Source organism: Lepisma saccharinum, chromosome 14 (assembly GCF_977018435.1).
Source record: "Lepisma saccharinum chromosome 14, izLepSacc3.1, whole genome shotgun sequence".
Classification (NCBI taxonomy): Eukaryota; Metazoa; Arthropoda; class Insecta; order Zygentoma; family Lepismatidae; genus Lepisma; species Lepisma saccharinum.
The window spans coordinates 47,252,799-47,276,822 of record NC_139242.1 but is presented as its reverse complement, the minus strand read 5'-3'; the positions used below and the strand labels follow the sequence as shown (position 1 = coordinate 47,276,822).

Here is a 24,024-nt window from a genome sequence, read left to right as displayed (position 1 = left end):
TAGTTGTATCCTTCACCATCACGGACCTCCTCTATGATTAGTGGCAACTGTGTCGTCTTGTAATCAAGGAATCTGGGTTCGATCCAGATAGAGGCACAGTGGTTCGGATGTCTCTGAAGAGACTGTAACTCCAGTCTCGATTAGCCTATGTGTGCATAAAGTGGACCTAAAACAAACATTTAAAAATCTTCAGCATCACACTCCGTACATAGCTGTGATTTCTTCAATAGCCTCCCACAGCGGACCTAGCTCGATCCACACTCAGTAGGTCTTAACATTTCTTTGTTTCCTTAGTATCATATTTCAGTGTCAGTTTGGAAATTTCGAGTTGAATTTATGTGTTTGATTTGGTTCGGTTATTCTTCACTAGGTCTGCCAATTTATTTATGGTTTCGAGATGGGATCATATGAGTTCATATATGTTATTGTTTGGTAGTTTGTTTTTATTGTCCACCATCTCAGGATTTTCACTTGGACACTAATACCACAGACAAGGTAATAATATTTCCTTGCCTGTGGTAATACTTTGTGTTCAGAGGTATACGAGGTTATATATATGATATGTTTAGTTTTTAAGAGATGTGTTCCATACTGGCCATGCTCCGTTAAGAAATGCATAAGGCCTCTCGTTGGTTGGAAATTGGTCAGTTGCAGCCTCTGTTTAATATTTGGGAGGAAGCTGAAGAGTCTTCCTTGTGGGACAGTACTCTATTCCTCCTGACATTCGTCTATTAATTATGTGTTTATGACTGTCTTGGTTGGAGGGATATCTCTAAGAATGCTATTTACTCGTAATTCATCTTCGTCACCTTTCCAAAAATAGTAATTTGTTGCTCTCTTCTTCTTACCCCATTTTTTTTGGTTTTCTTTGAATTAGTATCCTCAGTGTCCTCCAATATCTTAAGGTGTATTTAGGTACATTTTATTCATGTTAAACCATGCCTTTTGGTGTAAAGACGTTTCGATGCAGTGATCCAATACGGAAGTACAGAATTTTTTACAGTGTGTCTAAGATAATGTTTGAACGATTAAGTAGCAAATATATACACACTCAATTACAGTTCTTTTCAGGGTGTAAGTCAAGGGTCTTCAACTCGTCAGGCAGCGCGGGCCACATTAACAATTTCAATGACGCTCGCGGGCCACGAAGCTACACTACGGTATTGAGAACTGTAAGATGTTGCCATCTATCAATTACTTAATCCGGTTTTTATGTTAAGTACTTAATTTTTCACACAGCCACGGTACACGGCAGAGGGGTCTGCGGGCCATCTTTCGTTTCCGGAGAAACCCCAAATGTCACCCTCCCTTCCAAGTAGTACACCCTTGACTGCATTTCTTGCGGATCAACCTGTCTTGAATGGAAAATTGACTGCTGTCACTCTGGCATCCTTAGGCAACAGCTGCAATTTGAGTACAAATTTGGCAGCCATCAAACTACACAAGCTACCACCTTATATCTTTTGTGCCTAACATTCACCGCACATATGCACAATATTGAGAATACGACCCAATCCGGGCAACATGCAAGCGACATGCAGTTTGTGGTATTGCTTCAGTTCAAAAGGTTGCTTTGATTACACTGGTCAACAATGAAAATGCTTCGGAGATAAAAGTAACCAATTCTTACTAATTTGAGGGTGCTGATAACGAATATGATATTAGTTTTTGAAGATTGGTTCGAGTTTCGAAGAAATACATTATCGCCGGATGTGCTCCGGCGTGCAAAATAAGGGTTCGTGACAACAGCGGCTATGTGCGTATTTTAATAAACATCCTTTGTTTGACGGTTAGCTATATCACTAGCCTCATTGCTAGCACGTGATCGCTGACCAAGAATCATCAACCACATCACACTTCAGTTTGTATTGAAGATTTTGCCAGGGGAAACATGTTGTTACATGTTCCTGCATAATTCCAATTTGAACTCCCGGACATGATCGTGGCGAAATTTTGTGTATGTTTGTGGTGTATTTTTTTTTAATTGTTTTATGACTGTACTGACCAGAAACTTGTCGCGTAAGTGTGTTGTTGTGGTGAGATATTGGATGAGTGTGTGGTCTTAATTCTTTTTATCCTTATATGACTGTACTGACCAGAAACATGTCACGTAAATGTGTTAACAGTGTAGACAATGCGATCAAAAATGAAAATTCACGCCAATCATAAAGAAATCCTACCACTTGTACTTTGGTTGTAAAGTGGGAGATATGGACAAGAAGTGGGCACCACACATTTGATGTAATACGTGTTCGACAAACTTGCGGGACTGGCTACATGGAAAAAGACCATGTATGCCGTTTGCAGTTCCAATGATATGGAGAGAACCAACAGATCATACTTCAAACTGCTATTTTTGCATGGTTCCTCCAATTAAAGGCCTATCCGAAAGAAAAAAATGGATTATCACTTATCCCAATATTCCTTCAGCTATTCGTTCTGTGCCACATTCTGAAGAACTACCTGTTCCACAACCTCCTGTATCGTACTCCAGTGATTCATCCGACGAAGAGCAAGAGGTGGCCAAACTTGACGCCGGAATGCCAAATCTCGTTGCAAATTCCTAGTCATCCATCGATCCTGACTTCACAGCCAACATATCATCATCTAATCGCCATCTGATCACTCAACATGAATTAAATGACCTTGTGAGGGGTCTGGGGTTGTCAAAAAGTGGCACAGAACTACTGGCATCCAGACAAGCAGTGGGGAGCTCTTGCTGAAGATGTTAAAGTATCCGTGTTTAGGACATGTCAGAAACCCCTCGAAGAGTATTTTTCAGTGGAAGGTGACATAGTGTGTTGTAAAAATGTGACTGGTCTTATGAGTAAACTTAACATAGGACATAATCCTGATGAATGGCGGCTGTTCAAGATGCATCAAAACTAAGTCTGAAAGCTGTTAGTAAACAATGGAAATGTGTTGCCATCAATCCCAATCGGTTATGCAGTGCACTTGACGGAGACATATGCCAACATGGAAAAACTGCTGAAAGCCATAAATTATAACAAAAACAATTGGAATATTTGTGGTGACTTCAAAGTTCTAGCCATACTTCTTGGCCTGCAGCTCGGCTACACAAAATACTGCTACTTAAGGAAAGACTGGCCACTTCGTAAATCTTTGGAGCCAGGAACAAACAACATTGAACATGTTCCTTTGATAGCTCCCCGCAGGTTTTTCTTCTCCTTTACATATTAAACTAGGTTTAATCAAGTACTTCGTTAAAGGTATGAACCAAGCCAGTGATGCATTCAAGTATATTCTGCGTAAATTTCCATGAATTACTGAAACTAAAATCCGGGAGGGAATATTTATTGGCCCTCAGACTCGAGAACTCCTCAATGATCCTGAATTTGATGCACTGTTAGAAGATAAGGAGAAGATTGCATGGGACTCTTTCCGAAACGTGGTGACAAACTTTTTGGGAAACGTGCGGGCTCAGAATTATAAGGAACTAGTGGAGCACCAAATATCTTCATACCAAGCATTAAAAATACATATGTTACACTCCCACATACACATCTTCCCAGGAAATTGCAGAGCAATCAGCGATGAACATGGGGAACATTTCCACCAAGTTATATCCACAATGGAGAAACGATATCAGGGCCACTGCAGCAAGTCTATGCTTGCAGATTATTGTTGGACAATCACCAGAGATGTTCCAGTACCACAATACAACCGACAGGCAAGGAGACGCCGTTTGTAATATCCATGTAAGTAATGTTTTTATAACTTCCATTTTGTACACGTGTTAATTTCCTACTACCTCCACATAACACATATTTCTTTCGATTACACTTAAACTCTAACCAATTCAGCCTTATTATTATTATTATTTGTATTCAGCACCCTCAATTACATAAGGAAATGTACTTTTCATTTCCGAAGCATGGAAGAAGTTAAAATTTGTTGTCCAGTGTTATTGAAGGTTTGCTTTCAGTGTCGCTTGGATCTGAAGCTTTCTGCTGAAGATTTCACACCAAAGTATCACGTGCCACTTGAGGATTTCACCAATCAAACTCAGACTTGTGCGCAAGATGAAATTTTCTCAAAACGAACACTTTACTTTCATTCACATGAGATTAATGACTAGTGAAATAACACACCTTATTAATAAAATGTTTACCGAAGCATTTTGCAGACTGGAGAGGCTCTGCCCCCTGGACTCATATCCAGTATAATCCTCTTTGAGGGTCGTCTATTTATGTTTGTGATTGTCTCTTCGTCCATCTGATCACAATTCATCCTCATCTTCGCGATTAGCCAAAAGTAGCAGAAAAGCGAAGTAAAATCAATCAATTGCAGTTCTTTTCTACCTTTTGTCCACGTGTCGACAATTGTTTCTAGCGCTTGGATCCTTTAATAGAAGCTGGAAAGGTCAAGATTCACCTCCCCGCCCCCTTTCTTCCCCCCCCCCCCCCCACGTCTAAGATAATCGGCATGAGGGACTTCGTGGCGAAATAAAGTGCTTCTGCCACATGCAAGCACGGGACACGTGTGCTACCCACCAGAGCGCTGAAAAAGACTGTCTCTGGAACTTCTTTATTCCCAAGATGTCTTTCTCTTCTTCGCCATTGAGACCCCCCGAGGATGGCTCCTTTTGAGATGCTGGGCTGGAGAAAGATGAATAATCAACAAAAGATGCGAAGGGACAGGAGAAGGGGAGAAGGTTAGCAAGATGCAACGCGCACATGTTATTTCTATATTGATACAAGGTCGTTGTTATATCTTTGGTCCCTGGAGACTTGTTTTCTTCTGCACTCTGTCTATGCTGGCACGTGTTATCCTTGCTTGGGCTTTTCCAAACACGGAAGTTTTCCAACTTCGGTTTCAGGTACCAATTAGAGAAGTGAACAAAAAAAAAGTGTCTTTAAGTGTATGTTCATGCTCTTAGATGCCTTTTCTTCTTCCTCTGTAACTCTCTGTCATTTCCTTACCTTGCTGTCTATCAGTGCATTCCCGTTCGTAACAGCAACATTTCTCGGAATGGTGGATATAGTAGTCACGATTATAAGAAGAACCAGTGAATTGACCTTTTTCCTATTTTCGCATTAGCATTAATAGAGGATTGTCTCGCTAACCATTGTGTGAAATTTCCATTATTATTTCCTTCCTGTTATGAGAGAAAGACTTTGAAAGTTGACCGGCTTTTAATCATTTGGGTCCCAGGTTCGATACCCGGTGGAGTGGTTCGGCTTCCAATTTAAACTGTAGGTCAAGTCCCGATTAGCTTATTTGTGCAAAAAGTGGACTTAAAAGCTAAAACTCAAACTTGGCAGTTGATTGGTCCCAGGAAGTTTTCCGAACATATCCATGCACGAACGATTCTTGGGCCCACTAAGCACTGCGAGAAAGCCTTGGAGAGGAGGAAGACTTGGTTACGATCCCATCATGTCCACTATGACTCCTCCCCTTTTATATGCCTTCCTGAAAATAATTAATTTAATTGTCACTTTTTCTATGCATTCACAACGCTTTTATTTTTAACCATCGTGTTTCCGGGGGCTGTGAGGGGGGAAGGAGAGAACTCATTGAAAATTGTCACGTACCAGCGTCCGGCTCCTTGGACACCTCAGGTATCGTTCGTTACCTTCTATATCGTTCTCTTTAGAAAGGCTGAGGTAATACCTAGTCCGTTGCCAGCGATACAGGTCGGAATTTATCTCTTCTGCCTCGAACAGATTGTTTTTATATTATCTGATTATTTACGATGATAATTTTGCTGTCTTTTCTAGTCTGATCTGGATATCATCAGCTTATGTAATACCGCTATTCCAAGAATGAGGTTTGTGTAGATCTTGACGTTGCTTGATCCTGTGGAAATACTAAAAATCTCCTTAGCAGTGAGAATTAGGTACCCCTGGGTCGCCATATTGCTGACTCTACTGATGATTATCAAACGAAAGGTCCTGGTCGGGTTTAGGTGAAGACCTCGTCCCCCTTCCAGATTTCCAAAGTGATCCTCAGACAGCTAAGTCTTCGTCTCGAGGGTGAAGACCCTGTTGACGGGACTGTTGGGCAGAGAGAAGATCCCATATGTCTCTGGCTAGCTGTCGAAATTTTCTCGCTTTTATACCCGAGCTTGTTGATATGGTAACTAAGTAATCTTCACTGTCTGAGGGTTGCTAAGCTGATAATTTAGTCTTCTGCCTTTCTGGCTTTTTATAATTTGTAAGTAATAGATAATTATCATTCTTAAATTTCTAGCAATCTTCTGAAATCATAATTTTCTTTAACATTTGCAGCTTTATTAAATTAACAAAATATAATTTGTCTGAGTTTCCAACGAAATCCACAAAATGTTCGTTTGGGAAAAAGGCCGTTGTACAGGAGCGTCCTGATTCTTAGAAAACGATAAAGTAACGTTCCTATAGGGGAATCCTTGTTTTACCTATGACAGGAAAGTCGTACTTATAGAGAGGTACCTGTCAAACTTGGCGAAAATATAAGCCTCACCAACACTCGAACTCGGCTCTCTAACATAACGATTCGGCCTCACTTCCACGTAGTACACCCTGGACTGTAGACTAACGAGGCTCTGGCGACTGGCCCCATGGCCAGTATAATTCTGTTTCGTCTTGTGTTTTGTCCTTATTTGTGCTGAGCGCCCTTTTTAGCCTCAGCTTTTAAACAAGGTAAGGGCATTTTAGTTTTCAGACATGCTTTTATTTTTGTTATGATAAGGGGCTGGACCCCGTATAGTGTGACTGGTACAAAATAGCCTCACCCAAAATATTTTAATTCAAATTCATAACGCGTTGGGAGTCCTGGATAAACTGGCATTTTCACTGAGTTTCTACAACAGAGCATCCTTATATATCTGTTAAATCGCTCAACCTTGCCCTTAGTTTTTGCTCGATAAGGCTTACACACTTTTAATAGAAAACTGCCAAATTTAACATAAATAATAATGTTTGTAATGATTTACTCTTTATTATAATCTTTATACCTGCATATTACACCTCGTATATCCCGTTTAAAATGGTTCGTGCTTTTGTTCGTAGTTATGAAGCAATCACTTGAACAACCCTTTTTGAAAGACAGGAGAATATGATACAACTAATGAGTTGTACATTTTGCAGACAGATGGCAGCCTTTTATAACACCATGTTCTACACCGTGAAACGTCTGTTTAAAAGTAAGTGAAAACAATATGGCTTGCTGTTTTGCTATTTCTGTGAAATTTGATATTTGTTGGCTACAAATGTTATTCATATGACGGCTTCAGTTATAATTTTACGCCTTACTTGCTGAAAAACAAATGAGGGAGACAGACATTTTATGGCAATATTTTTATTTGTTCACATCAAAGCCATGCCCAGATATGTTGACGTGTAAAATCTTGCTGTAATTCACATGATGACGTCACCAAGTTTCAACCAACGGGGACGAAGCTTACTTTTTGAGTAGGATAGTCCCAGCAGGCGAGGCGTAAGCGGCGAGGCCCGGGCCGGCTACCAAAGGAGCCGCTAGCGTGTTGTAGTTGCGCGCAATCACCTGCGCACTGTGAGCAGTGACGACTGGATGCGCGTAGGCAACCGGCGCAGCTACGTGCGCAGCGAAGGGGTGCGCATAAGCGACCGGCGCAGAAACATGCGCAGCTACCGGTGCGGCGTATGCAGCTGCAAACGGAGCGACGACGTGTCCCGGAGCAGCGGACACTGCGGCCAGAAGGCATGAGAGTAGCAGCTGTGGAAGAGTAGAGAAGGATACTGTATTAGCAACACTGAGTACAGGCTGTGTATAAAGTTGTTGATCATATTGCTAATTAAATAAAAGGCATTAAAGTAACAGGGTGAAAATTTTCACGGTGAGATTCATATTTTTTGCCATCTAATGTTGACACGTATAGTGGAATTCATGGGTATTACAGTGCAAATTGTACATGACTATTTTCATTAATTTTTCTTGATGTATGCTGGTGCAGAAGTTGTCAACAGCTTGTTTTGAGTTTTATTTTAATTCTTGAAGCTCTTATTGGGTCAAATAATTGCACGAACATGGTGATGTACAATTTCCACGTTAATGCTCATGGATCCCACTGTACACAAAGGCAGACATGCATTTGTCTTTCCGCCAGTCAAAGTTCTGAGAAAATCGAAAGAACCTGATACCTACCTAATTATTTCTGTAATGCTATTTCTTTGTAAGGAAATGTTCTATTGTTTACTCGGAAAACAGATACTACTGGGTCGATTAAGAAATATTAAGTCACATGAAATTAATATTCGGTAGTTCCTTTAGTCAATGCCATATTTACTACAACAAGTATACTGTATTGCAATCGAGATTTGGCTGTAATTTTTCACTGCATAAAATTTACCTTTTGTTCCCATTCAGTTTCAGAGTGGGCGATAGATTTCTATTCTTGTCAGCAGGTGAATGAACACGCTTTTACAGATAAGTTGTGTAAAAACGCTGTTTTGATTGATCATTCAGTTCGAAAAATTTAATGTTTGCACATTTATTAGTTTATGAAGTAATCTCAGTTCCCATTGTTGACATTCAATTGTTTGCTTCCATGAACGCCTGAACGAAGCAGTTGATATGATGGTTGGCGTTAATCTAATATTTACTAAAGTTCAAATCACCAACCCTGAGACCTTCTGTAAACAAAATCACGTGCATGCAGAAAACATTACAAACTCATAGAAGTAAAATAATCCACACGAAAATCCAGCGTTGTTACAGGATTCATTACGTAAGGTAAAACAACGGCCAATTTGTAGTATGGGATACGCTGCTGCAAATGACGTCTCACTTTAAACCCAATGCTCTTTCTTTTGTAGTTATTGCTTCACTTTATGGTTAACTCTTTGCACAGTAATCATTTCCCATATTTGGCTTCTTTCTTGCATGCGAATTGAATATATTTTATTTGCATTTTTTTTTAGACAAAATGATATAACATGGTAATGTATATTTCTAAGGATGATATAGATAGGAGTGTATTTGAAATTTGTTTGTAGATTTTATGTAAATTGTATCTTATGTAAATAAAATATATAATGGGCATGAACAGCCATATGCAATGCTGTAAGTCCAATAAATATATTGATGATGATCAAAACAAGACAAAGAAAGTTCGTAAATTTATTGCGGTTGGAAACTTTGACAAGCATCCTAATAACGATTTTTGTTCCGCCAAATATAGTGCACTTTATAAAATAACTTGGTGACATGGCAAGGCAAGATAAGTGTGAACATTTTGTAGGAATATGCATTGTAACTTTCAATGAGCTTAGAGATTTGTGTACATAATTATTTTATAACATTGGTTATTTTCTAAAAATAATCATGTGAACAGCAAAGAAGTAGTGCCACTTAGTAATATTGCCTGACTTGTCCTTAGTAAATAACATGGCGATTTCTATGTGTGCGGGAAGGTCTCGGTCTTCTCCGAGCAAGGACAGCCTTTGAAACGGGGCGAGAAACAGATTCTACTCAATATTTATGTAACGTTCTGTCAGTGGTATCCTGAGAAACCAGTAAAAGAAGTGGTATCCCAGTGCAGTGGTGTGTCAGTGTCTGCAGTTTTAAGGGTTATGAAAGAGAGAATGACCGGGAAAGTAACAATGAATGCGGCTGCATATTCGTCTGATGTTTTGAGAGCGGGTTCTCACATTCAGAGGCTCTTTGTATAAAATGAATAGGTGCGGCGAACTATGAGTGTAACAGCAGATGATTGCGGTCATGAATCAACTGACGCGGAGTGATACATCGAATCGGTGGGACGGTGTGTTTACAGAAGGTCCCAGGCTTGGTGATTTACACTTTGTCAGAAGTTAATACATTAGTTGTGTGTTATACAATTACAGATATAATGATGCAATATTTTATGTAAACGCATCACTTTCTTACATCGTGAATGATTTCATAAGTAGCTATATCATCTTTGCTCACTTCTAAGAAGGGTGTCTGGAAGGGCGGGTAAGGCGAGGGCCACTGCTCACCTGGAAAATGAACGTGTGCCTAAAAATTATACATTTCACACATAATTTCATTTGTCACTGCAATTTATGTTAATTATTCTCAATTCGTTGAAGAAACATGATAATTTCAGACTAAAATAATGTTTTTTGAGTGGGCCTCACTATTTTGGAGGAAAATATGCGTCCCTTGCCCCCATACTGGAAAAAATTACCTTACTTGCCCCTCCCTGGAAAAAAATCCTGCGGACGTCCATGATACCTTGGTTCTCTGGTGATAATTATTGGGCAATCTTGCAAAGTTTACATGCACAAATGCGCATTGAGACAAACCAAAGGAGATTTGTTTTCTCTGACGTCGTACTTGGAGCTTAGAGACTTATTGTAACGTGCAAAGCCCATCATCTCTGTCCTTCCTTCTCTCTCCCTCCTTTTCTTTCTTTTTTCCTTTGTCCCTTTCCCTTTATATTCTCTCTCTCTCTCTCTCTCTCTCTCGCTCTCTCTCTCTTTCTTTCTTTTACTCCCTCTACCTCCTTTTCTCTTTTTTCCATCTTTATATATTCTCTTTGCTCTTTCCTTTTATATATTTTCTCTTCTCTTTTACTTTTTCTCTCCCCCTTTTAATGTTTTCCTTTATATTTTTCTTTTACTCACGCACACATCATATGAATTTGTCCATTCATTTGTATGGTCAAAAGATCAAACTCACAAATGCGCTAAGCTAAGTCGCTATACTGGTGTGTACTTTAATGGTGCTTCAACTTAGCGCATGCGCAGTGATGGTTGTTGTTTCTGTGCGAGAATCAAAGAGCCATACAACGTACAGTTCGAAGAAAAAGTGCGTTGCAGCTTTAATGGTTTATAGAATAATCGTTATCAGAGTGTGGCGAATTCAAGGCCAAATGATTGTTGATTATCCGCCTCCACCCACACACACACTGAACAATATCTGACTACCAAATAAATGTATTTATCGTCATCCTTTAATATCACACCGTTAGATCTTTACATTACATGTCTCATTTGGACTTTTAACCGTTAAACCCTTGCAGCAAGAATAGTGTATGATGTGCTTGGTTAACAAAGGTTGTATACAAAGTTAATTTAGTTGTATAAGGATAATATGTAGGACTGTATATCTTGAAGTAGCAATGGTCGAAAATTAAAATATAGTAGTGAACATTGCTATGTAAGGGGCAGGGGGACGCCAACCCACTCAAGAATCCAAGAATATATTTGGGTATGATTTGAATGTATGATTGTAATTATCATTAGCTGTGTATACCACTAATATTGCAAAGATAATGACACCCAGGGACGTCGCCAAGATATGGTCAGATTGGGTCACGGCCCATCCAAAATTATCCTTATCCACCCTGTTAAAATTTAATGAGCAAATTTCGGGATATAAATACAATGCAAGTATATATTGTAAGGATTCGAACCCAGTGGTTTCGGAACCCGCACTGGATCATGGAAGTCTGTAATAGTACTTGTATTTTTCAGTATTTCCACACAATATACTATTATTTAGTTTATATTTTTTGATTACTTGTATATCATATCGTGATGTAATCTAACCTAAAATTCAATACACTTTAGAGCAACTTTTGAATTTGTGCGATTTCTTTTTCCTCCAGAATTTAAACTTCCTATTATTGGTTGGATCATGTAATAACAAGATCAATATATATGGTAAATCTGTTGACAGCCATTTTGGCTCACACACCGTTAAGTCTGACGGAGTCACTCATGACACCTACTGTATTGAAAGTTCTGTATTCAACGTTACGATTGTGGTTCCTTTGAAATTCTTATGTATTTACATATTATTGTTGGTGAATTTTTCTACTCCATTAAAACTAGTTTTTGGGGTGTAAGGGGTGATCTTCTCGCAAGACACACAATGTCAATCTCTCTCTTTCCGTACACTGTGGACTGTATTTTACAGACCAACGAATGTCCGGCGTCTGTGGGGCTAGTATATTGTCCATGTGTGTTTGTGATGAACATGCATCAATTTCAGCTTATCAGCAATCATACTCATCTTTGCCATTAGCCAAAAATGGCTGATGAACGAAATCAAGTCAAACAGTAGTTACTTTTTGTAAAAATGTGCATTTTGCAGTTAATTAAAATAACAGATTGCAGGCCGTTCACTCTAAAACCCAGAGGCGTCTCGTGAACGCATGTAGTGCATGCTCAAGGTAACTTAATATACTATAAGGTAGCGCCATCCGAAAATTGCCGATCATGCACGAGCGCGTGACGTCATGTGGGAGGATCGGTTATGCTCGGTGCCCCTTCGGTTATGTTCGTTCGGGCCATTGGCCGAAGCAAACGGCCGCTATCATTTCTATGCGAGTTTCAGAGAGGGAAAGTGTTTCATTACTTTGAGGGGTAAATATTAATTATCATACTTCGGGATGGTATTGAAGTATTCCTTTAATGATTAGTAACATAATTAAAACATGCTACTTTTAAAAGAGGGAAAATTGCACATGCAAACGTATTGTAAAAATTCATGTTTCTGAAACCTGACCGATATATTACAAAGAAGGTTGTCCGTGTTCTCATTAGAATTTCAGATTTCATCATTTCATAAATCGTATTATGATTTTAATAAGAAACGTTGCATGCTAAAGAAGAAGTGCATAGTGAAAGAGTTTCAAAGAAAGAATTGATTGACAGATTTGGTATATTTTTGCTTTTCTGTCTTTTTTTAAATATGAAAGGAAAACCCATAAGAGGATCTCTTTCTTTGTTTCCACAAGCCGGCCTCCTTGGCGTAGTGGTTAGCACATCGAACTTCAACGCCAGAGGTTTGGGTTCGAATCCTGGCTTGGACATGGATATATGTGATTGTTCATTCATAATTTCATCACTCATCCCTGTCTTCGCAAATTAGCCAAAAGTGGCACAAGAAGCGAAGTAAATTAAGCAAATCCATCAATCAATATTTGTATTCACATATACTATCACATTTACTAAATTCTCAATTTTCTCATTAAGGAAAAATCAATGTCTTACCCGATTGGATTCGAATCCGGGACCCCTGGCGTCGAAGCGCGATGTGCTAAGCACTACGCCAAGGAGATCGACAGAGGCCTCCGAGGTACTACGGGCCTCACAGAACGTCACAGGGGTACTATCGGATTATAAATTATGGATATTAGAGATTGGATAATAAATAAATACATTATATAATATATAATTTATATATTTAATTTGCCAAATTAAAAAATAATCCTATTTTGTTCTCACGATGATAAAAATAGAACGCATAATCAAAAATAAATTGGTAACTATAGATTGGCACAGAATTAAATAAGCCGAATTTTGATGTAACTCGTTTTTATGTGGTTCTACTGATTAACTTTTAATTGGAGTCCAAACTTGAATATCCGTAATTTTTAATCCGATTGTAGTCCGGTATAATCTAGTTACAACATTTAACACAACGCAGTACAAAAGCCTAATATTTAGTTTTCTGACTGAATAGTTCCTTCTTATTCATTCAGAACGTTGCAATCATTTCCAGGAACATTTCAAATTTTACATAACATCAGAAAGTATTAAAATTATACTGCTATACTTAAAATCTAATCTTTACCATTCTCCATAATGTAACTTTATTTTTGAAATTATCAAGTGAAAGAAGCAATATACGCGTACAGTGGGATCCATGAGTATTACCGTGCAAATTGTCCATCACCATGTTCGTGCACTTTATTTGACCCAATAAGAGCTTCAAGAATGAAGAGAAAACTCACAACAAGCTGTTGACAAATTCTCCACCAGCATACATAAAAATCCATCGCTTAAAAACACACAGGATGTAAGAGAAAAATTAATGTAAATAGTCATGGACAATTTGCACGGTAATACTCATAGATCCCACTGTACAATCTAGATAAAATTTTACTCTGCATTTGAAACTTACTCTAAATTCGAAAGAATTCCCAACCTTCTTCATATATTTATTTACTGTACAATAATTTACGTACGGATCAAAGTTCCACATGCAAACATTTTTTGGAAAGTTTTATGTGGAGGAAGAATGATGAAATAGTTTGTAAGATAGTAGTTTCAGACTTTGAAAACGCAATTCCAGTTTGTAATTTGCAGATATTTTATTATTTCTCTGGTTCAAATTTGGCTGCAAGTTATCGTTGTCATAGTTCTAAAAAGTCTTTTTTCGTATTAAGAACTTTACATACAAACGCGTGCAGAAGACGAGCCAAAGTGTACAGTGGGATCCACTAGTATTGCTCTGCAAATTGTCCATGACTATTTTCATTAATTTTTCTCTTACATCCTACGTGCTTTTAAGCGATGGAGTTTTATGTATGCTTGTGCAGAAGTTGTCAACAGCTTGTTTTGAGTTTTCTTTTAATTCTTGAAGCTCTTATTGGATCAAATAAAGTGCACGAACATGGTGATGGACAATTTGCACGGCAATACTCATGGATCCCACTGTACAAGTACTAATTTAACTAAGTTAACCTACTCGAAATACTTGATGAGTACCAGGAACATCAAACTTAAATGTCTTAACCTACTAATTCAAGCCTATAGAAATAGATTTATGATCACACGGTAAATGAAACGCTTTGAGAATATCAATGAAAATATCTTATTTAATTAAACAATAAAGGAGAAAAGTTACATGAACTCACAATGATTGACCGTGCAACTGTACGAATCATTATTCGTTAAAGGACTTTGTCCGCAGATTTTCCATTTCCATGTGTGTCTGAGTTGTATAACCGGAAAATATACTCCAAGGCTGATATGTGACACACATTTGTACATTAACGAAGTAACTTGCATTACACTAATCTTAGATCTTGCTCTTTTGACAGAAATGTACTACAAAGAAATAATGTAACATCCATTGGTTTATATTGAGTACAAGGGTACAAAATTATTCACAATATATTTGTGAAATACCAAAATTGAACGAAGTTGCAAAAATTTCAATGATGGGTGTAATATTCACTTATGCAATATTTACCATCGTGCATACAACGCTATGTAACTCGAATTGAAGATGTACTAGGTAAATTTCATTTCGAATAGCGTGAAAGTTAGTACACGATCTTCGAAATGCTCATTTCCGACAACGTTTTTCACAATAATGTGAACATACAAATCACAATTCAACATCGGTCTGTGTTAAAGTGTTAAATGAAATTGTTAATAATTATAAATCCGACTTACATAAAATGTACATAACAAATCAGTTAGGCTCACTACGTACTTCGCACTAGTTGAACACATTTTCAAGATATTGATGACTTTTCTTGTGGTACTGTCGGTTAGGTTACGTTGTAGATTTTGAACTTCTTTATTCAGTTAAATCAGGTTGATAGAGGTTGTTTGTAATCTTTAATTTATTTGCTTCATTATGCAGACGTGTGTTTCTCCTTTGTAAACGATTGAATATGTTTTCCAACAACGAACCATTGCTTGCAGTTTGTGCATATACCTTCGTCTATATATTTTCTGCCAGCATAGTCTTAAGCTTGTTTAGGGTACGTCTCCTTATTGCATATCTTTCGTAGCGTACATCTCTGCAAACCTTAGCAACACGTCCTACAAGCGAATCATATTGTGAAGATAAGTGTTTAGGAGAACTACACCATTTCCTCGATTATTTGGTACTAAAGTAATTGGGTGTAATTTTAGCGATGGCACTGCAGTTGGCTTCTTCATGTTCTTTGGTGGAAAATACAGAAATTCTGCTTTCAGATCTCGCACATAGTCTTCTTCACAATAATTGGCACTGCACACTTGCGTTTTTTTACATTTCGTCTACAAGCATGAATCCACTGTTTATTTACGCAATTATCGACTGGAAATCTATGATATTTTATGTCAGTTCCTTTAGTTTTCATAGCTTGCTACAGCACAATTAGATATGACTGCAGTCTACAAGTACAAAAATACAATAAAAATGAATCGAACGCTACAAAATCAACAACCTGCTTGTTCCGATTTTTGCGACGTGTTAGTAGCTAAATGCCCCGCACTAAACTTACTGCACATAGCAACGAGCACCGTCAAACCCGATCCTCCCAGATGACGTAATGCATACGTACTTCACATAGCAACGAGCACCCCCTGGTGCATGCTGCGCATGCGTCAATTGTGTGAAAAAGGACAGCTTGCTCTGTGACGACATTCAGAACATTTCTACATTCTAATTTCTTCATATAGGAGAAGTATATATTTTACACGTGAGCGCTCAACTAAGCTTATATTACATTTCTTGGAACTGAAGTGAAAGAAAGTAATAATTCTTTTCCCACAATTGACGCATGCGTCACTTCAGATCCAAGAAATGTAATATAAGCTTAGTTCAGCGCTCTCGTGTAAAATAAATACTTCTCATATATGAAGAAATTAGAATGTAGAAATGCTCATGAATGTCGTCGCAGAGCAAGCTGTCCTTTTCCCCACAATTGACGCATGCGCAGCCGAACACCTCTGCTAAAAGCTACTAAAGGTTTCGGCTTCATGTCCAAGTCTGACCGATATATTTGTGTCTGCACAGTGACTCCACTGCACTAGAGGGAGACAAGGAGGGTGAACGCCATCTGGTTGATCGGTTCTCCTCCTTGCAAAGACTATAAACTAGGTACAGTATGTAACATTGATATTCGTACACTCAGAATTTCCGAGGAAAAATGTCATATCTACTAGTAAATATAATCATTTTCATATGTACCTGGAAATTAATGTTAATGAAGGTTTCACCAACAAATGTCAATAAAAATGTATGTTCAAAGTGTATAAATAGAGCATATAATTTGTGTGAAAAGAGAAAAACACGCTGTTTCATGCAACATTGTTATTCGTACAGGCAACAGTTGCAATCTTCCTTGCATACAGCGCCACCGCTATTCGGGCGATTTCGTGCAGTTTGCAACTTCGTAACAAGTTTGAACATGCAGGCGCGCTCCCCGTCAAGCGAAATGCTGGCGTAGGTATTGTTGTAGGCCTATCGTCTATCTATCAGCGTGTTCGAAATGTGCAAGGTGAAGGAACTTAGTTCCGATCTGAAGGATGTTATTATAAATTTGGCCCTTAGGTGTTATTCGTTAAGAAAAAATGGACACACAATCATAAATCACACTCCACAGTTCAATAAATAGTAAACAAATTTAGAGAGGAAGGTTCAACATAGAAAGTGCCGAGAAATCCAAAAGAGAGACGGTTGAATAAACGTGATGAACACTTTATTTTAAAAAGAGTGCGAGAAAACCCCCGACTAAGTGTTCCTCAGTTACGACCGTTAGTAGAAAATGTTGCTGGCAAGATGATCTCCGATAAAACTGTCCGACGTACCTTCTGGAAGCATGGATATCATGGCAGAATACCACAAAAGAGGTCGTATGTAAATAAGGTGAATCGCAGGAATAGACTTTCATTCGCGAAAGAACACATCCACAAGGACCAGGAATTTTGGGATAGTGTCATATGGTCAGACGAGTCCAAGATTAATTTATACGGGTGAGATGGGATAAATAGGGTCTGGAGAAAATCAAATGAAGGCAATGATCACATTAACACAGTTCCAACAGTTAAACACGGTGGTGGGTCATTAATGATATCATGGATGCATATGTCTATTTGGACATATTGAAGAACAATGTAAAGCAGAGTGCCCAAAAAATGGACATGTCGCCTATCCACAGATTCCAACAAGACAATGACAGTAAGCATAAGTTAACATGAATTGGCTAATATGGAATGTGCCCAAACTACTACAAACACCAGCTCAAAGTCCAGACTTAAATCCCATTGAGCATTTATGGGCAATTTTGAAGATGCGAGTCCATAAAGCAGGCGTCAAGTCCAAACAAGAGTTGAAAACTGTTGTGCAAGCCGAGTGGAATAAAATAAGCTCTGAAACATGTCGGAAACTGATTTATTCTATGAAGAACAGGTGTCAAGCAGTAATTAAAGCCAAAGGATACGCATCAAAGTATTAGAACTGTCAGTCAATTTGCTCTACATATACTTTTTTCTATTATATTATTAAGTGTACGAATAGAAAAGTTGTACAAAAAATGGCATGTTTCTCTTTCAGTTTCATTTAATTTATTATTGTGATTGGTTATACAGAATTTGGGTAAGATTTTATTTTCCTAATGATATTAGTTATTGAATTGTAAAGAAACAATTTCCAAAGAGTGTATTTCCTTTCAGATATTAAAGCATTTTCTTTGAAAATCCGTGTGTACGAATAAGAATGTTACATACTGTACATAAATGCTCTCATATATTAAGTATGCATTCTTATGGGTTATGTAGATGAATACTTAGTATGGCACGTATGAGTTTGAAGTAAACATCATCCTAATCACGACAATAAACCTTGAACATATGAAACGAGCAAAATGCAAATAACAAAAAAGAATTTATGCTCAAAACAGAGTTAAGTTTTGATGATGCTTACATTTAGAAAATATATAAATATTTCCAGGAAAGAATCACAAAAACGCCGAGAAGAGTGGAAACCTCAATGCTAGAAAAGTAAACCCCCTAAACTTTTAATGGAACTTGAAGGACAGCACCACCTAGCGACAGAATTGAATACTAAAAAGAGACACCTACTGCGAGAAACGAGATATGAAATCACCAGCGATTGTTCGCTTGCAAAATAGGCCTATTCAAACGAGCCCACTCGCCAAGGGTCACTTCAAAACAACGATAAATGCAGGCGTATAATCTTCCGAGATATCACGAGGCTTAAAGATGAAGCAATGGGACAAAACTACTCTTGAATTTGAATTTGTAGAAACCTGGTTCCGCTGTACTCTTTCTCGGTCTCGTCTCAAGCGAAGGGACATTTATCCACTTCCGGTTTCTGTCTCGTTTCCTGCCTCTATAATTTACACGCACGCGCGATACCAGGTGTCCCTGGTTCGAATCTCGGCCTGGGCATGGTTGTTCCTTGTGCATTCATCAATTTCATCATATTATTACTCATCTTCATCTTCGCGATGAACCAAAAGTGGCAAAAAAGCGAAGTAAAATGAACAAAAACAAACAATCAAACACACACACTTGAGAACTCTTAAAAATCAGGTTCATTGTTGCACGATTTAAAAAAAAAACTGCAACTAAGTAAATGAGTGAAACGTGTTTTCATTCCTGTTCTTTCGAAACTATGTAGTCAGGATTTTTTTTATTATAATTATTTTATTTTAAAATTAAAGATTAAAATTATTCGGTGAATTAATTTTATTGTAGGAATGCTATAACGTTCTTCTTTCCGTCTCTGTCTCTCCTTCTATATTATTTTCTCTTTCTTTTTATTGCCACTTGTTTCTCACTTTCCGCACACATATTTTGCCTCTTTCTTTCTTTTCAACTCATTTTTCTTTGTCTTTCTCTCTCTCTCTCTGTCTCATCCTCTCAGCCTCAGCACTGCCGTTTAACGTCGCCGCCTTTTAATTGAGGGACACTCACTTAAAACTATAGGTCCAGTCCCAAATAGTCTATCTGTACATATAGCGGTCTTAAAAGACAAACTGAAACCAAATATTTCTCCTTTCTCTCTGTGACGAGCACAAGAGTTACAATGTTGTGTTGTGTTGAGGTATGATGACTTTACAATTTGAATTTATGAACGTACATGTCTTCTAATGTGAATTTATGAACGTACATGTCTTCTAATGTGAATTTATAAACGTGCATGTCTAAAAAAAGTGACAATCGTAAAAAAATAAACCGTTAGTACAAACGTTGTGTGCTGAATGTATATAAGTGATGAATACAGTAATATTAACATTGAAATCTAGCTTTACTATACTTTCAATTGCAGTTTAGATTTCATCTTCCATGCTTATATTTCAATCCATTTTCTGTTCCTTTTCTCTCCCATGGTCTCTATATAAGTTGTTGTGACTTCTCTCGTATATTTATGCATGTGTGTGTGCTAGAGAGAGAAAGTTCCAGGGAAAATGATTTTAATTTATGGCCAAGATTTGAAAAACATCCCAAGGAAATTAAATTTTGGTGTATATGTTGAGAGATAAATTTGAAACAACATTAAAAGTTCCGAAAATCCAACTAAAGCTTCATCCACCATGTCGGAAAATGGCCATCTGTTGTAAAACCTGCTCATATTTGAAACGAAATTGGCAAGAAACGTGCAAAGATATGAAATTTGGTGGATATTTCCAGAAATGGATGAGGAACAACAATGTTGATGGTTCCAGAAAATCCGACTAGAGATTCACCGGCCATATTGGAAAATGGCCGCCAAGAAGGACAGTTCTGTTTGCCTTCATTTGATCTCATATCGTGGTATCAGATTGTCTCTGCAAGCTAATGTTGCAATTTCGATCATTTCACTGGACAAATCAATTCAGCAACTGCCACCCGAGGGTCGGAGAAACTTATCCAAGCGATTAAAGAAAGGGAGGATCGCATATGGACTCAACTTAATAACATTTCTGTTCGATCGACATCAAGTGGAGGAAAAGTTACACTAGATGGCAGCATCATCTGTACTTCAGTCACTGCTTCCCCCCCATTAAGAGACCCACAGGGTAGTTTTAATTTTATTTCCTTGCATGATATAAAAAAAAAAGCATCAGCAACAGTTAATGTCATGATTTAGCTCAGCACTACGAAATCTATTTGTAATTTGGTTAAATATTTGGGAGGGTCCGTGCCCCGTAAGCACATGTCTAGCTACGCCAGTGCGTTGAGCTGTCGTTTGGTAGGTCTGTCGGCGCACAAAGTTTCTACTTTAAAGCTCAGGTTGTTTCCAATATAGTTGGCTTCTTGCGATCCGTCTGTTTGTGCCTGACTGTCATGTTTTTTTTCTTCTTATCTTTCTGTTTTTACTGGTTAATACAGTCAACGTATTGAGTAGAAATGTGTAATTTATACATCGCAATTGTAATGCACTCCTTTTAACATGTTACAGGATTGTAGAATTCTTATACTCGATAAGTGACTCGTTACGAGGTTCTTTCAATTTCTTTAAAGAAAATTCTACTTAAAGACATTCGAATAATATAGTCAAACATACCTTTAACAAAATGTGCTGTATAAAATAAGAAATTATATCATTACTAAACGAGACGAGTCTTTTTCAGACAATGGTTAGTATGGACAACAGTCCGCTTCAATGTTGAGAAAATTATATCAACACATTCCGAAGCTGCTGTACTGTCCTGCCATCTGTTGTAGACTTGATGTACTAAAACACCTTGTGTTCTATGCAGTGAACCGTCGAACGTTACCTCACCATTCTGGGGGGAATGGTGTAGGCAGTGCTTGCAGCAGGGCTGGAATGTTTAAAACAGCTTGTTCTAAACGTTTAAAACACATCCCTACGATTTTTTTTACAAATGTTGAAAACACTTCTATAATGAATTAATGGTAGATGTATGGATGAAAGGGCTTGTTAAAGCGAATGTACGTACGTATATTGTTAAATTCATAATAAAATGTTATGTTTCTAAAAACAGAGTAGCTACAACGGGAACAGACTAGGGTCTGGCAACTGTGGAATATTCGAACCTTCTTGAACAGCCTACATGCAAGATTTACAAGTATTTAAGATAAATAGATTTACTTACTTTGTAATGTATCTAGAAAGAACAGTCATTCCTTCGATGATATACAGAACCAACAAGAACTGTTTTATTTATTTCTTTAAAAAAAAACACAGATTTTACCAACCCTAGCTAGCAGACATAGCATGGCTAAAACTGAGTTATATCCACGGAAACCGGCCAAGAATTGTACTTCCAATTTACCCAATTAACAATACAAATTAATATTTCCTTCAGCGGAGTAAGTCAGATTATGCTAATAAACATCGTACAGGGACGAGTGCTGTTTCAGTTGACAGAACTAATTTTGGAAATTGGTTTGGAAAGAAATAGGCACTAGATTGTCTACGTATATTTTGTCTAAAGTTACAAAATTGGATGAACATTGAAATTCCGAGAGTTACAACCGATGGTGGCGATTTAGGGGCGTGGGGGCTGTTGCCCTCCCCTACTTATAGTCATTTCCCTTACTATTGTATCTTAATGCGAAGCCTGTCTACCAAGAAAACGTTAACTGTCATTGCCCCCCCCCCAGTTTTGTCACCCAATCTCCGCTACTGGTTAAAAATACTATTTTAGATGGAATGTTTAGAAGTAAAGGTGTTTAGAGAATAGATGAACTCAAAATTCAACAATTGACACACACGTGCAAATTTGTTTCTTCGAAATGACATGTCTTCTCTTCTCAATCGAGGCCATTTTAATGCATCACCCGGAACAGCTGATAAAAGTACCGTTTCATGCATTTCTCTGTGTACTTTCATTCACCGCCATAAGCAGTTTATGCACTGTTACTGGAGTCAACACGGATGTGTCAACTGACACATTTTGGGTTCTTTGTGTAGGCTATAAAGTCGATTTAAAAGGGTGATAAAAGATTAGAAGATAATGACGTATTTCTTTAGGTGATATCATCTCACACTATTGGCTCAAATGTTCTTTATTTTTTTTATATAAGTGAGAAGGTTGAAGGTAGAGGGAGTTAATAGCAGTAAACACCAGAATCCATATCCCTCTCCTATAATATATTTTAGGAGCACTTGCTACAACTACCTTTACGAAATAATTGTTGGTCTATATTCTCTGCCTTGGTTAAGGATTTGATGGTTTGATTCGGAGTCAGGATGCCACTTTGAGCCAGCTTTCATAATAGAAAGAGTTCCTTACGCAAAAATATAGGTACCGATTGCAGAAAGAAGCATGAATATAATATAAAATAGTGGCTGGAAATCCTACGGATTAACTGATGGTATTCTTTCTTTTAAAAAAAATGTTGTAAGCTCTCCATCACATACAATATTCTTTAAACGAATACTCTAGAACATTGATTGTATTGTAAGTCCCACTAAGTATTTTCTACGTCTTGAAGGCGTGATAAAAAATCTCACAACTGTAGCACCAAATTTAAATAAATTTAGAGGGGGGTGTAATTTGATTTGATTTCTGTTATAATAGCTTCGCTTTTCTTTCACTTTTGGCTAATCGCGACGATGAGGATGAGTGATGATAAGATGAAATTGATGAAGGTACACTCACAAAGGACACCCATGCCCAGGCCGGGATTCGAACCCCGGACACCTGGCGTCGTAGTGCGTTGTGCTCTGTCACGGAAGTCGGCTGGAGGGGTGTAAGATTGGCATTAAACATTACTTTATATAATGTATGTGAGGTAGGGCGTCCTACTGCAACGCGGGAGACCCGGTTCGATTCCCGAGGTGGCTGGTTTCAGGTGGAAATTTTCCCAGCAGTGTCACTACATGAAAAGGCTCTGGGGTTCAAACAGCCTCTTATAAATCGATACCTGGGGTAAACCCTGGGGCCTAAAGGTGACTGGAGCGTGGTGTTGATTGCATCACCTTCACAAAAGGCAAACATTGTGGTGTATGTATGGGGGCACTATCCTTACATCGCACCCCCCCCCCTTTCCCTCCACCCTATGCCTTCACGGCATGTTGCGATGTGCAGCGTGTAGCTTTGCCTTTCTTACTATGAATATAGATTAGTTACGACAATGGGAATGAACAATGCAAGGAAATGCCCATTCTGAGACCGGTACTCGAACCCAGAACCTTTGCTAGTGGTCTAAGGCTGGTGCTAGACCACCAGAGTAAGCTTTAAGTCTACTTAACTTCAATTAGTGTAATACTTACAAGCTTAAGCATCTTGGTGTTGATGTCGGCGATGTATTGTTTGACACTGGCGTATGCTTCGAAACTTTCCCTTATATATGTTCCCGATTCGTCCGCAAGATCCCCCGAGTACGTGACTTCGAACTTCGAACACCAGCCAATGCTTCCGTCTTGTGTAAGAAGCTCTGTTGCAACAGGGGGACATCCCAGCGGCACATTGTTCTATCAGTGGATGAATTCGATATCTTTTGTTACTCTTCACAATTTTCCTTTATCCAATTCCTGGCCTGCCACTTGGCGGAATCGTTAGCACAGAGCTACGATGCCAGGGGTTCCGGGTTCGAATCCCGGCCTGGCATGGGTGTTACTTGTGAG

At 38.3% G+C, this 24,024-nt stretch overlaps 1 protein-coding gene across 1 annotated transcript; it reads right to left on the bottom strand.

Annotated features, from left to right (window-relative positions):
- Positions 1 to 7,293: 7,293 nt before the first annotated feature.
- On the bottom strand, positions 7,294 to 23,705 carry LOC145998529 (uncharacterized). The gene is made up of 2 exons (XM_083134955.1): positions 23,671 to 23,705; positions 7,294 to 7,695 (listed from the first exon to the last, which is right to left on the bottom strand). Exons 1-2 carry the CDS (start codon positions 23,680 to 23,682, stop codon positions 7,402 to 7,404), a joined length of 306 nt encoding a protein of 101 aa, XP_082991081.1. The 5' UTR covers positions 23,683 to 23,705; the 3' UTR covers positions 7,294 to 7,401.
- Positions 23,706 to 24,024: the final 319 nt, after the last annotated feature.